The following is a 15271-nucleotide window of genomic DNA, read 5'->3' on the forward strand; positions in this document are numbered from 1 at the left end:
GCTGCCCCATCCCTGGAGGTGTCCAAGGCCAGGTTGGACAGGGCTTGGAGCAACCTGGGATAGTGGAAGACGCCCCTACTTATAGCAGGGGATAAAATGGGATGATCTTTAAGGTCCCTTCCCACCCAATCCATTCCATGATTCTGTGACATGGCTCCTCAGCCGGAGCTGGCACAGGATGGGATCATGGAGCCGCTCTGCACACCCAGCACTGCCCATTGCAGGCTGGGCATGGAAAGAGAAATCTGCTTGATTTGCAGGGCACATCTGTGAATCGAGAGCAGGGCTCCCCATTTAGTCACAGCCTTCTGAAGCACATTGGCCTCATCCTTTCCCGTTCCTGCTGCTCTCCCCCGTTGGTGCCGGGGTCAAGCCGTGCAGCTTTTTACCAGCTCCAGCACTGCAAAATCCTTCCTTGCCTGCAAGGGGGTAAAAGAAATGAAATGGTTTTAAATATAGCATGTCTTGGGTTATTTTTACTCGCCTTTTAATTTTAAGCTCTCCAGGTTTGGTTGTTCCAGCTTTCCTCTGTAATCAAAAGGGTGAGGAGCTTCCTTTGCTCTGCAGCAATGAAAGACCCAAACCTCCCACACAGGCACCTGGCTCTGGAGCACAGACTGCAGCTGATGGAGCCCCGGGAATCCACTGGATCCTTGGAGAAACAGTAAGAGCTGCTGGTGTTGAGAAAATCATGTTAAAACCCAGAAACTGCATCCTTTGGGGAAACATCTGTCGTGTGTATGCTGCTGAAAAATCACCCGGCTCCCTCCCAGTGCCCTGCTCTTCCTCCTCCTCCTCTTCTTCCTTCCCTGCCGTGCTCTCTTCCCAGTCTCCGTGCGGATGCATCCCTCCATGCGTGTTGGGAGCAGTGCTGGGTGTCCCGAGGCCCTATAAAAGGAGACATTGTGTGTGGGGGAGCGTGGGAGGAGGCTCAGCACTGCAGCTCTGCCCTGGCCAAAAGCAACCCTCTGGGCTGTGGGAGCGATGGTGGGGACCCCCAGAGCCCAGCTGGGCTGCACCCCCCGAAAAGCAAACCCCAAAAGGTGGTGAGAGGGGTTTTCCAAGGAAACCGTGCTCCCTTTGGGTGGTTGATGCAGGAGGGAGGCTGCCCCGATGCTTGTGTGACTGAGGTCTTGCTGTTCTAGATGGGGGACTCTCATGGGTGTCTCTTTCCAGTGCCACGGCTCCCAAATATTTGCGGGTTCCCCCTCTTGACCCAGGCAGCACTTTCTGCCCAGCACAGCGTGGGGTTGCTGGTGCCTCTGGGCAGCTGGTGTGGGTAAATCATTAGCCAGGTTTTTCCTGGGAAGCAGCCTGGTCTCTGCAGGGCAAACTCAAGCTGCCTTTTGTTCCTGGCTCTGTGCACCCCATCCCGAATTTGAGGTCTCCAAAATCCCTGGTTCACGCACCCCAGTCCCCTGGGTCTGCATCTCCCAGCTCTGAGGGTTGGCTCCATGCATCCTGTTCTCCCAGCCCTGTGCACCCCCACATTCCCTACGTCTGTGTACCCCAATCCTCTGCACTGGTGTGTCCTGGACCCCCAACTCTGTGTATCCCAACATTCCCATCTTCCTGTGCTCTGGTCTCCTGGCTCCATGCACCCCTGTGCCCTGGGTTATGTGTACCCCAGTTCCATGCACCCCAATGCCCAGGCCATGTGTATCCCAATCCCCTGGCTCTATAAGCTCTGCTTCCCCAACTCTGTGCACCCCAATACCCAGGCCCAGCATGTACCCCAGTCCCTTGGCTGAATGCACCCCAATGCCCTGTCTCAGCGTACCCCAAATCACCTGGCTCAGTATACCCCAACCCCTCCAGCTCTGCACCCCAATCCCCCAGCACCAGACACCCCAATCCCCTGGTTGAACATATCCCAACCCTCCCGGCTCTGTGCATTCCAGTTCCCCAGCCCTGTGCACCCCAATCCCCCTGGCTTGCTGCCCCCAACCCTCCCAGCTAGTGCACCCCAATCCCCCAGCGCCAGACACCCTAATCCATAATCTCTGGCTCTGTGCACCCCATTCCGCTAGTATGGTGTTCCCCAACTCTCCCAGCTCCGTGCACCTCAACCCCTGGCCCCATGCACCCCAATCCCTCTGGTTCAGTGCTCCCCAAACCCCCATGCCTGCGCACCCCAATCCCGCAGCCCCGTGCATCCCAATCCCCTGGCTGAACGCACCCCGCTCTCTCGGCCCTGTGCACCCCAATCCCCAAGCTCCAGGTTCCCCAGTCCCCCAGCCCCGTGCTCGCCAACCTCCCAGCTCCTCAATCCTCCAGCTCCAGGCTCCTCAATCGCCCTGGCTCCGTGCTCCCCAATCCCCCAGCCCCGCTCTCCCCGATCCTCCAGTCCTGCTCTCCCCAATCCCTCAATTCCAGGCTCCCCAGTCCCCCAGTTCTGTGCACCCCAGTCCTCCAGCCCCGCTCTCCCCGATCCCTCAGTTCCAGGCTCCCCGCTCCCCAGCCCCGCTCTCCCCGATCCCTCAGTTCCAGGCTCCCCGCTCCCCAGCCCCGCTCTCCCCGATCCCTCAGTTCCAGGCTCCCCGCTCCCCAGCCCCGCTCTCCCCGATCCCTCAGTTCCAGGCTCCCCGCTCCCCAGCCCCGCTCTCCCCGATCCCTCAGTTCCAGGCTCCCCGCTCCCCAGCCCCGCTCTCCCCGATCCCTCAGTTCCAGGCTCCCCGCTCCCCAGCCCCGCTCTCCCCAGTGTCCCGCTCCAGGCTCCTCCCGCGCCGTTCCCGGCAGGAAGCAGCCGCAGCCAATCGGGCCGGGGCCGCCGCCCGGACCCCGCGCTGCCGCCGCCGCTGCCCGGTAAGTGCGGGGGGGCCCGCCCGGCTCGGGGGCGGCGCTGGGACCGCACCGGGGCCGGGGGGCTCGGGGGGTGCCGGGGGTCCGGCCGGGAGCGGGGCAGCCCCGCGGGAGGAGCCGCCGCCGCCCCCGCTGCCCCTCCCGCGGGCCGGGGCGCGGGACCCGGGCGGTGTTCCGGGAGGGCGGAATGAATGGGGCTCCCCCCGAGCCGAGCCCCGCCGGGGGGACACGGCGCAGCCGGGGCTGGGGGGCTCGGGGAGCCCCGGCGGATGTTGGGGGGGGGGTGTCGGGGTCCCCCCGTCTCGGTGCGGGCAGTCCCGGGGGGCAGGCGGTGGCCCCGTCGCTTCCCATGGCGGGTATGGATTCAGGGAAGGCGGCATCCCGGCATGCTTAGAAACCCGATTTAAACCGCCCTATTTTGTGTATTGGGCTGAACACACCCCACGCGTGGGACAAAATCCCGAGGGGAAGCGGTTGTTCCCCTTTTCCCTGGGCTGAGACAAGAGATACCCCCCTCCTTCCTGTCACCAAGTATCACCCCGAATTTATATTCTTTCCTCCTGCCAAATGTCACCCCAAGTCCTTGTCCCTTCCTCCTGCCAAGTATTGTATCCCAAATCCTTGTCGCTTCCTGCCACCAAGTATCACCCTGAATCCTTATCCCTTCCTCCTGCCAAGTATTGTACCCCAAATCCTTGTCCCTTCCTACCACCAAGTATTGCATCCCAAACTTCTTCCTGCCAAGTATCACCCTGAATCCTTGTCACTTCCAGACACCAAATATCACCCCGAATCCTTATTCCATCCTCCCACCAAGCATCACCCCAAATCCTCATCCCTTCTTGCCACCAAGTGTCACCCTCAACCCTCATCCCTTTTTCCTGCATTCGCACCCCAAATCCTTGTCCCTCCCTAACTCCAAACATCACGCCCTGAATCCGCACCTGGAATTTGAGGGTTGCACCCCATCCTTCCACCCCTGCTTTGCCGTGTCCCCCATCCCGCAGAGTCCCGAGTGAGGAGCTGCTGCTCTGCACCCAGAAATTGAGCAGCAACTAAAAATAGTCTAGAGCAGAGCTGAGCTCTTGGCTGGCACAAACCCCAGGCACGAGAGGAGCAGAGTGAGGGGCTCAGCCCAGGCACCCCCAAAAGTTGGGATTGAGCTGGACTGGGAGGTGAGGACATATCCCTGGATCTGTAGATGTTTTCTTCACACCTCAGCTGATAATGTGGGTATTATAAAAAAGCTCTGTGATAGTAAATAAAAAATAGGGAAGGGATGAGGTATGATTCCTGGGGGGATTTAGTTATTCCTTGGGTTTCTGGAGGATCCAGCCATCCTGGCTTGCCTTCACAAGGGCATTCCTCTTCCAAGGAATGTGTTTGTGGAGTTCCTTACATCCCAATTTATGACAGAAACTCAGGTCTGGGACAGAGCCCATTCTTTGTCCCGGGATGACAGCACAGGAATGGGGAAACTGAGTCATGGAAAGGAAAGACTCCCAGCTGCAGAAGGAGGACTGGGGACATGGGTGTCCCCTTCCCATGACACCTCTGAGCGGGTCTGGCAGGACTTGTAGGTCACGAAACCCGTAAAATATAATTTATTTTAGCATCACCAGGAAAAGGGAAGAACTCCAAGGGAGATGAGTCATGGTTTCCCTCGTCTGGGCAGCTGAGTGATGCCCCATCACCCTCTCCTGCCACAGCTCCCTCCCTTCCCGGCTGCCTGGCATTGAGCACAAGGCTGGCTCTGGGCTTGTGCACTTGGGAAAAGGCAAGAGTCAGGTTTAAGAAAAAAGCTGGATAATTTGTTTTCTCCAAAGAGCCTCGTGCGTGGGACGGAAGGAGAGGGGATTTTGCCCCTCAGAGATCTTGGGGCAAAACTGTACCTCAGCTACCCCCTGTTCCCTGTGCCTCAGTTTTTCCCCGTGCCTCAGTTTCCCCCGTGGGGGCTGAGCTGACCAAAGCTTCGGGGCTGCCTTTCCCTGATTGAGAGGAATTAAAGGAATAAGGTGCCAATGGCCCACGTTGTTCCCACTACCCCCAGGAAACTGGTGCCACGACACTGATTTATTTCAAACTTGGCTGTGTCGGTGCTAAAGGCTCCGGGCAGAGCAAGGGAGCTCTGGGATGTGCTGGGACAGGGATGGGACATGACAGCAGCGCTGCTGGCTGCGATGTCTGGGGCTCATTTCTGCTGTGAGGGAGGAACGTGGGTCACGAGCTCTTGGCAGGGCTGGGAGGGATGCTCAGGAATCCGGCCAGAGTAGCCAGCGGTGCCGGGCAGCTTGCCCTCACCTCTCCCCACATCCAGCTCTGAGACGCTCTGGCTCTATTCCCCACTTTTCGGGACAACCTCATGCCGGAGATTTTTCTGCCTTGAACAGGGATGAACCTCCCAGCCCTCCAGCTGCTGGCGGAGCCAGGAATCTGCAAACCTCTCCCGTTTAGCTTCTTCTGTTTAGTTTTTAGCAATTTTGGACACTGGGAGCGAGTTGCCTCCTCTTGGAGGACAGGGATGTAACAGCCCAATGCTGCTGCGGGGAAAAGCTGGGAAAGAGAGAAACAAAGGGGAGGAGAAGCAGGGAGGAAGGGAAGAGGCTCACGTGGCTTCCCCAGGGCACCGGCCAACGCCTCCAGCACAAGAGCTGCCTCCGGCTCCATCGGCTCCCCGATGCTGGGGATGCAGCAATTCTTTGGCTGGTGCCAGGCTGGAGGTGAACCCCCTCCCAGGTTTTGTGACGGGGTGGGTGCTCTGTGGGAATGGCTGGTGTGGGATCCCCGGCCTGATGCCGGTTCCTCCCTTCTCTTGCTCTTTGTCCCTGGTTCCCAGCACCATCTCAGTGTTTCCTTCTGTTTTTCTTCAGCTCACAGCTCTTGTTCCAGGAGAGAAGGCTCCCTGTGAGGACTCCCCGGGCTGTGCTTGCTCCTGCTTTCTTATCCAGACTTTGCTTCTGCCAAGGATGTTCTTCCTGCTGCTTGTCCTGGGAGTGCTGGCAGGTGAGTAGGGCTGAGGGGGGGTCAGCGTGTCACCACCCCAAAGGACATGTCCTGAGTGCCATGTTTGTCCCAACAAAGCTGCCTTTGCCCTGTGGTTCCTGGTATCAGCTCCCTCAAGGCGTTTTGTGGTCCTCTGGCTGCCCAGGGCATCACCCTGGCTATGGCTTGTGGTGGTACTTCGTAGCAGGGGACACCTCCTTCCACGTGCTACAGCTGAATGGCAAAGCCAGGGGGAGGAATAAATCCTGAAGGTTTCGACTTACCTGGGAGAGATGTCAGGACTGAATCCTTTTGGATTCCACAGCCAGCAGCAATCCTGGCCAGGCTGGTTCCTAAAACCCCCGGCATTTATTATTAGCTGTAGGGAGACGTGACACTCTGGAGTCTCCCTGGAGCCAGGCAGGCTGCCCAGTGCTCTTGTCCTGCCTGTCTGTCCATCTGCAGCCCTTGGCAGGGCTCCTCCTGCCTGGCTCCTTCCTGCATCTCCTCCTCCTTCCCCACAGCTCCTCATCCTCCCCATGCAGTCTCTTGCCTCAAATTTAATGTCTCATTGCTGCCCTCGTCCCATGGGAGGTATTTGTGGGAAGGGCTTTGCTGTGTTCTGCACCGGTGCTGAGCTTGAAATATAAAGTAAATCCACGGTCTGAGGTGAGATTTCCCCCCTTTTCCTCCCTGTTTTGGGATTGGGGTCTGCTTTGGGGGACATTGGTGCCAACAGGCACCCCAGGACCACCTTCAGGTCCAGCAGCCCTGGCACAGCTGGTATTGCTCTGTGGTAGGGTTGGCATTGTGCCATGGGACTGGGACATGGCTGGCATCGTGCTGGAGCACTGGGATGAGGTTGGCACCATGCCATGGCACACTGGTTGGCATCTTGCCGTGGCACTGGGATGAGGTTGGCACCATGCCATGGCACACCGGTTGGCATCGTGCTGGAGCACTGGTGCCATCTAGTGCCTGCCAGCCTGGCTAGAGCTGGCTCATCGTGGGGACACGGGACTGTGTCCCCACTGCTGTCACCCTCTGACCTCCCCTCCCCATGGGGACAATCCAGGCTATGTGTCCTGGGGGGTGCAGGTTTCAGTGCCTGTGGCTGTGTCTGGCATCTGAAGGCACTGGCGCCCCTGGTGTGGTGCTGGATGTGGGGTTGTCTCCCTCCTGGCAGGGTGGGCTTGGCTTGCAACAGTCCTGAGATGCCACCTGCCCACGGGTCCCTCCCATGGGCATCCCTCCATTTGCTTAGATGTTACCCAGGTGGAAGCTTAAGGAGGTGCTTCTGCAGGTCCCACCACCCCGTGCTTTTGCCCTTGTCACCCTCCTGTAGGTGCCATGGAGATCCAGGTCCCGGATGAGCCTGTGGTGGCTCTTTTTGGCCAGGACGCCACCCTGCGCTGCTCCTTCTCCCCCGAGGCCAACTTCAGCCTGGACGACCTGAGCCTCATCTGGCAGCTGACAGACACCAAGCGCTTGGTCCACAGGTTCTCCGGTGGCCGGGACCAGCTGGAAGACCAGGGCAGGGTCTACACCAACCGTACGTCCCTCTTCTATGACCAGCTGCCCCAGGGCAACGTGTCCCTGCTGCTGCGGCGCGTGGAGATCGCGGACGAGGGCAGCTTCACCTGCTTCGTGCGCGTCCGCGACTACAACAGCGCCGCGGTGACGCTGCAGGTGGCAGGTGAGGCAGGGGGAGCTGGGCTGTCCCCGTGTGTCTCCCCAGCGGGAAGGGGTCTCCATCATGCTTTGTGGAGCCCCTCTCTCCACCCTTGCTGTGGTTTCCCCGTGAATTCAGGTCTCTGTTAGAGACCAGCCAGCTGCACCTCTCCAAAATATTGCTGTGGGGGTTACAGTCCCTTCCCTGCCGTCATGGAGAAGCTGCCAGTTAAGTGAACACTTGGAAGCACGGCCATAAATGATCCAAAGTCGGGGAGCCTTCAGCTGATTGGTCTTATCAGCTGGAAGAATCTGTCCTGGGGCTTGCTCAACCTCATTGGGTTGCTCCCAATCCTGATCCTTTGGTTGTCTCCATCACATCATGCTGGTTTGTCCTTTCCCTTGCAGCTCCCTACTCCAAGCCCAGTGTGCACCTGGAGCCCAGCAAGGACTTGAAGCCAGGTGACCTGGCCTTCGTGACGTGCCACGCTTCCCGCGGCTACCCCGAGGCCAGCGTGCTCTGGCAGGACAGCCGGGGCAGCAACATCACGGAGAACATCACCACCTCCCAGGTGGCCAACGAGGAAGGTCTCTTTGATGTGCACAGTGTCCTCCAGGTGCTGGTGGAGCCCAGCATCACCTACTCCTGCCTGGTGCAGAACCTGGTGCTGCAGCAGCACGGCCACGCGTCCGTCACCATCACGGGTGGGTGAGCCACCAAATCTGGGGGAAGGAAGGGCTGGGCTCTGTCTGCAGAAGGTGACCGTGGTGGCACTGGGATCTGGGATCCCTACTGTGGCCCAAAGCCACCCTGGGTGTTGCTACGCTATGTCCCTGCTCTACCAACCTCCCCCATGGACCTACAAGGGTGACTCGAGGCTGTGCTCTCTCCCCTGTCACCCCACACCAGCATCCCAGTAAGAACCAGTGTCCTTAGTTCTTAGTCTCCAGCTTTGCTCCTTGCCCTGTGCCAATCCATCAGCAGGTGTCTTCTCCTTAGCCCGTTGCCATGGGGTGCTCTAAATTTGGGGATCTCTATCCCAGCTGCACCAATCCTACTTCTGGAATACAGGCTGGAGGAATCCATCAAGCACGTTCAGCATCACTGCTTTACTCTGAGCTCTGCCTGCTGCCCTCCCAAAGCTCCTTATAACCTCTTGCCCTCCCCAGTAGCATTAATTAGTGTTTAATTACTCTTGGTATGGTATTTGCTGGTTAGGAAGGTGGATCCTTGGTGGAGCATAAACTTTCTAGCTGGATGCACCAAACTCTTGCAGGAAAACCTGCATGGATGCTGCTGGTTGGGGACAGGGGGGTGGCTTTTGGATGGGCTCCTGAGCATGCAAAAAAAAGGTCAACCTTGGGGTGACATCTGTGAAGGGGCAGGGCTTGGGACAAGACTGTATTTGAAGAAGGAGCAGTAATATGGGGAAAATTAGATTCCCAGCACTCCAGGAGATATCCCCTGAGCCCTGGTGGTCCCTGCTATGTTGTTCCAGTTCCTGAAGGAACCCCCAAAAATATGGAGAGGGACTTTGGACAAGGGCCAGGAGTGACAGGACAAGGGGCAATGTATTGAGACTGCCAGAGGGCAAGGTTAGATGGGATATTGGGAAGGAATTCTTCCCTGTGAGGATGATAAGGCCCTGTCCCAGGTTGGCCAGAGAAGCTGTTGGCTGCCCCATCCCTGGAAATGTTCAAGGCCAGGTTGAACAGAGCTTGGAGCAACCTGGTCTAGTGGAAGGTGTCCATGCCCGTGGCAAGGGGTGGAATGAGGTGAGCTTTAATGTCCCTTCCAACCCAGGCCATTCTATGATTCTAGACCCTGGGGAATGTATTCCCATGCTTTGTGCCCCCCTGGCATGAGATGACAGGGGAAAGGGAGCAGGTGCAGGATCACCTGATGCTTCTCCTGAGCTTCTTAGCAAGGGAAGGGTCAGCCTGCAGTCGAATTTATGAGTGGAATTATATAAAGATTTAATGAAGTATTTTAGGGAGTGACTCAACCTGCTGCTTCCCTGCCGGATCCAGGCCTGCAGGGGGAGGCCATAATTCTGTGCACCGATGATTTGCCTTCCAAAGCCACCCTTGTGCCACCAACTCCCTCCACGGGGACGTGCCCCCGGCACCGCGGGGTCCTGGTGTGGGGCACACGTTCCCTGGTCGGGCAGTGGTGCTCACCCAGGTGTTGTGTGTCCCCTCCCCTGCAAGGCCAGCACCTCGCCTTCCCCGCCGCCGCGCTCTGGGTCACGGTGGGACTCGCCATCTGCGTCCTGGGGCTGCTCGTCGTCCTGGCCTACGTGTGCCACAAGAAAATCCGGGAGAGCTGCGAGGAAGAGGAGGAAAACGCAGGTACTGGGGCAGCTCCTTCCCCCAGAAAGGGGGAATGGTTTGCCGAGGGTGATGGAATGGGAGGAGCTGAGACAAGTGTTGACCAGCACAGGTTTGCCTTGGTGGTGGTGTCTTTTAAGGGATGAAGGGATGCTGGCACCAACAGATCTGGGCCACAGAGCCCATGCTGGCTGCAGACAGCTCTTTCAAACATACACCTGGTTTTCCTCCCACCCAGCCTGTCTCCCCCTTTTCCTGCTCTGAGCATCCTCTGTGTGTCTGATACCCACAGCCAGGAGCATATCCTCCAGGGAGGTGCCTCTAGCACTTAGCACCGTAGAAATAGCATAAGAGAGATGCTCTGTGCTCTTGTTTCCTGCATCCTCCTCCTGTTTGGGTTGGTTTTTTTATTTATGGAGACGTGTTTGCACAAAAAGGGGGGGGTTGTTGCTTTAAAAAGCTGCCGTGCTCCGAAAATGGCCGAGGAAGCAGCTTTGCTGGCGTTCTTGGTTGTTTTCTCTCACTGCCTCCCAAGGCATTCGCTCTGCCAAAGCCTTTCCCTGCCGACATCGCTCTGCGGGGCCGGGACCCGCAGTCTCCCTCCCCGGGGGCTCCTGCTTCACTCCTCTCCCTGCCAGGAAGGACCTTGGAAGCAATGCCACCATGATCCCTGGCTGTCCGTGTCCCCAGCAGTGGGGACAGAGGGGGTTTTTTCTCTAGGAAAACATCTGCAGAAGTTACAGATGTATTTTTTTTATATATATATATGTAATATTTTTCCCTCTGTACAGAGTATTTTCTCCTCAGCCAGGGGATTTTCAGGGCCGTGACGCTCAGCTGTGGCCTGGGGCCAGCTGACCTCAGTCCTTTAGCATCAAGACACAGCTCCCACCCCGTGATGTTTTCCACTGATGGCTGCACACCCACCCTCAGGAATAACCTTTTGCCGTGGCTCTTGCTCAGCCAGAAGCCAGGCAGGGACCCTTCCTGCCTCCTGTGGCTGCCAGGCTCGTGGGAACAGTGATTTTTGCTGGGCTTTCCTGCTGGGAACGGCAGCGTGGCAGGACTTGCCCGTGGGGTGTAAAAGCTCCCAGGCTCCAAGGGTGGCAGCCTGGTGGGTGCTGTAGGAGGGGGATGCTCATCCCTCGGTAGTGGGGTATCCTGGAGGTGCCGGGGGATCCGTGGTGTCCCGCTAAGCCCCTCACCAAGCGTTGCTCCAGATGGCAGCCGTGCTATAAATAGGGATGCGACGGCTGCGCTGCGTCGCCTGGAGCTGTGCCTTTTCCTGCTTCGCTTGTAGGGAATGTGCCACGCTGGCACAGCGTGTGCTGGGGGAATACCCCCATGGGGTGCTGGTGCAGGTGGGTGCCAGTCACCTCCCTGAGCACCCCCAGCAGCTCAGCAGCACCTGATCCCGAGCAAACCCCGGGATACGCGGTGATTGCGGGTTGCTCCAAGCAGCCGGCGATCCAAGGGGCATCCCCAAAATCCAGGGAGGTGGGGTTCAGGGTGGGCACTGGCACGTTTCCCACACTCTGTCTTGCTCTTTTGCAGGGACGGAGGAGCAGGATGAGGAGGGGGAAGAACCCAAGACAGGTGGGTGCATGGTCCCGTGTAATAAACCTGAGGGTTTGTTATATAGGGAGTGCATTTTACTACCCCTCCATCGGTGCTCAGCCCCCCACGCTCCCCCTTTCTCCGGCACATCCCTCACCTGGCAGCTTCCTGATAAGCCAGTCTATCCCATGATAAAAAAGGCATCAAACAGTTTAATTATATGCCCAGTGATTGCCTTTATCTGCTGGCACAGGAGCAACCCCGCTTGGGATGCTGTCTCTGCTGCTGGGGAGATTTAGGGACCGGGGGTTGGTTTGTGCTGGAAATTGGTGTAATTATTGGGGTGGGTTCCCTAAAGTGGGGTTTTTACTTATTTCCTCTGGGGAGGTGTTTCCTTGCAGGGGGGAAGGACTGACCCACGTGCTGTTTTGCTTTTCACAGCTCTGCAGCTACTGAAAAGCGCGGAGAGCAAAGAGGGTGAGTGAATTTGGCAGGACTATGAGCTGGCCCCTGGTGAAGGTTTCACCCTAAGCATCATCTTCAGGTGATGCTCAGATCTATGTGGAAAGCATCTATTGGATTTTGGTGGTTTTTTTTCCTCTGTATTTTCAATTTTCGTCTTTTTCCACCCCAGTTCTCAATCAGATTTTCCCAGATCAGTGATTTCCCAGCACCCATTCCCACCCCAGTTTGGCCTGTGCTTGCTCTGGGTGCCGCTCATGTCTCCCAGCAGCAATGGAGTGAGGCAGCCAGTGGCTTCCACAGGATGTTTTTTCTCTTACCCTTCCTTTTTTTGGGCACCTTGGGATCAGGAAGACCCGCCTGCCACCAGCTCTGGACACTGTGAGGAATTTGGGGTTTTTTTGAGTGTTGCCGTCGGTTTGCTGAGAGGAGAGGAATTGCTGGGGTTGGTCCTGCCCTTGCAGAGAGCTCCATCCCTTCCCATGCAGAATTCCCCAGCAGCAGACTGGTGCTGAATTTCAGGTGGAAATCCATGGAAATTGGTGTCTCATTTCTGCCTTTCTCTATCTTCTCCCAGCCTCCTGGCTTGGTGCTGCCAGCAGCCCATCACCCCTCCCAAGCCCAGTGTTGGGCTCCAGCGCTCTCTGTGCCTGGTCAGTCCTGCTCCTCCCCGACTCATTCCCATCCCCAGATCTCAATCTTTTAATTTATTTCCTTTCTTATTAAATCAGAGGCTTGGCCTCTGCTTCTGGTGAATCACTGCTAATTTAACCCTTCCTTCCTCTTTCATTCATCTGTGCTCCGCTTCCTGGCCTCTTGGCTTGTCATTCCCAGTGCGTCCTGTTTGCTTAACCCCATGTCCCAGACGTCTCCCACTGGCTCCTCGACCACTTTTGCAGCAGAAACGAAGCTTGGATAATAACACCTCCCAGGATTTTTTGGCTGCAGGGGCATTTCTAGCCAGGAGGATGAATGAAGGGATAAAAACACACCTAAATGTGCCTGGTAGTATTTGCCTGAGGCTGACATCACCCTTGGGAGTGGGGATCCCAGTTTTCCTGGGTGAGGAGAGCCCAGAGCTGCTGCAACCAAGTGAACTTATTAAGTTAGACCTGTGAGTTATTCTTTTTTTAATATATTTGTCAGTTATTTATTTAGTCTTTTTTTTTTTTCTTCCCAGATAACGAGCAAGAAATTGATTGACAGGGCAGTGCCCTGTGCCCTGGACCAGCTGAGATGTCCCCAGTGGGGACGAGGTCCGGGTCCCCTGGGAGGACACGGACCTGCTGCCACCCCTCATCCCGGGTCCCATCACCTTCCTCCCTCCCTGGCCATGTCTTTGGGGTGCCCTGGGGCTGCAAAGAGGCTGCATCTCTTCATCCCTGGCAAGCTCTGAAGGCTGGTGTGTCCCTCCCAGGGATGGCGTGTGTGGGATGGAGGATCTTCCCTGTCCATCCCCACGTGGGGCTGAGAACAACCGGCGTCACCCCTTCCCCCAGGCACCCCCTGCGCCTCCTCCCTCGTGGCCACAGCTGAGCCAGCCACCTTCCAGGTGCCTTCCAGGGCACATTTAACTGCCCTTCCCAAGCCCAGAGGCCTTGAGAGCGGTGATGGGCTCAGCAAGGTCCCTGGGAATGACTGCTGGAGCCCTGGAGGCTCCGGGAAGATGGGTGGGACCCAGGGGTCCCCAGGCACGGTGCTCTTGGCTCCCCTGGAGGCACCACTCCAGGGGCGTGTGGGGATAATTATTTTTTCACTTTGCGACACTGTGGTTCCCACTGGACTTATATTTTTGCCTTAAATGCAAAATCCCATTGGGGTGGTAATCTCCTGCCTAGGACTTGGGTTTTTTTGGGAAGGGCAGGCCTTGGGGGGCACCTGCTGGCCAGGTGAGGCCCTGCTGTCCACCCCGTGGTGACAGAGCTGATGCTTTGGGGGCTGAAGCACTGGTTGGGCCAAACCTGGCCAGTGTGTGGGGTTGAGCACCCGTTTTTCCCATGGGATCATGGGGTTTTGCCCTCATGCATGTCCTGGGGGTCCTCCTGTTGCTGCTGGGGGCGTGGGGGCACCCAAACTGCCGGGGTGAACGAGGTGGCGCGTCCCTGGTCCTGCTCCAGGGGTGGAGAAGTCCTCGATGGCTCTTCTGCTGGTTTTAGTCATTATTTAAAGTCCAGAATCTGAAGGGATTATTGTGCCTTGACAAATAAATTTGGGGTTGTTTTGGCCAATGCTTTCCGGGCTCATTGTGGTCTCTGGGATGCAGCTTTGGACATAAATAGTCTGAAGATTGGAATTCCCAGAGCAAAACCTTCATGTTCCCCTTTTAACCCCACCTGAGCTGCCCTCATCCATCCCCCAGCACGGGGAGCAAACGGCCGATGCCTGCCCTCATCCCTCTGCTTTATTCTCATCCCTCAAGCAGTGGAATAAAGAGGAAAATCCCGAAGGGATGCTGTCATCTTTCCGAGATGGCTCCAGAATTCAGGCTGGTTAATCCCAGTGCTGGGATGCAAGAGGGTTCTGACAGGGCCTGGTGAGGAAGGGACCTCCCTAAATCACCTGTGAGGGACTATTTTTAGTTGTCCTTCCCCGTCATGAAGCCAAGCTCTGCATTCCAATAGGAAAATATTCCTAAAGGCGAGACGAGGGAACGTGTGCTGATCTCAGCCTCTGATTAGGGAGAGGATGGATGGTGATTTCATTGAGGGGTTTGATCTACGGCCTGAATTAAGTGCCAGCACAAGTTTTAACGAGGAGCCAGGAGGTGCCATTAATATTATTTAGTGCCCAGCACTGGGCTGGGGGAATGAAGCCATTAACCACCCCTCGGGTAACTCGTCCTTGGCAGGCAGTGGGATGAGTTGTCCCCCCATCTAGGACATCGTTGAAGGTCCTGAGATGGTGCCACAGCATCCCTGGGGATGTCTGCTCCAGCTGGGAGCTTCCTGGGGCTTTTATTTGGGCAGATTTGAGGGTTTTTTTTTGCAAAATGCAGCCTGGGCTATGCAGGGAAAGGAGCTCTTGAGGCTGGTGAGGGAGAAAATCATAATTAGCTGTGGAAGCCCAGGGAAAACATTCCTTAGGTGGCTCCAGGGTGATGAGCCCTTCTGAAGTGTAAGCTGCTGTTCCTGGGAGGATGTGCTGTGCTTTGGCTTGGGATGAAGCACTCCAGGAGGAGCTCAGTTGTCCCTCTTGTCCCCAGGTGCCATCCTGCTTTTGGGGCTGTCCAGGTGATGGATTTTTTTTGGGGAGGAAACCATCCATCCTCTTCTTAATCCTATGTGATGAGGCCCAGGCAGGGATGAGGCTGGGTAGCCATGGGTTTTTTTCCATTCCTGAAAGCCCCCAAATCCTTCTCTGCCTGCTCCTGGCTAATGGTGAACCTGGCAGCTGGGAAGGTGGGATTTAAGGGATGCAGCATGTGAAGGACCTGGCAGTGAGAGCTGACAGCTCACTCGTGTTTGCT

General features: G+C 57.0%; 1 protein-coding gene across 1 annotated transcript; it reads left to right on the forward strand.

Moving 5' to 3' along the window:
• The first annotated feature begins 2763 nt into the window (after positions 1–2763).
• Positions 2764–15009, forward strand: CD276 (CD276 molecule). Its single transcript, XM_017816726.1, has 8 exons — positions 2764–2805; positions 5673–5805; positions 7130–7480; positions 7864–8160; positions 9667–9807; positions 11341–11382; positions 11785–11820; positions 12986–15009. Exons 2-8 carry the CDS (start codon positions 5769–5771, stop codon positions 13006–13008), a joined length of 927 nt encoding a protein of 308 aa, XP_017672215.1. The 5' UTR covers positions 2764–2805; positions 5673–5768; the 3' UTR covers positions 13009–15009.
• Positions 15010–15271: the final 262 nt, after the last annotated feature.

Source organism: Lepidothrix coronata, unplaced genomic scaffold (genome assembly GCF_001604755.1).
Source record: "Lepidothrix coronata isolate B3197 unplaced genomic scaffold, Lepidothrix_coronata-1.0 Scaffold58, whole genome shotgun sequence".
Lineage (NCBI taxonomy): Eukaryota > Metazoa > Chordata > Aves > Passeriformes > Pipridae > Lepidothrix > Lepidothrix coronata.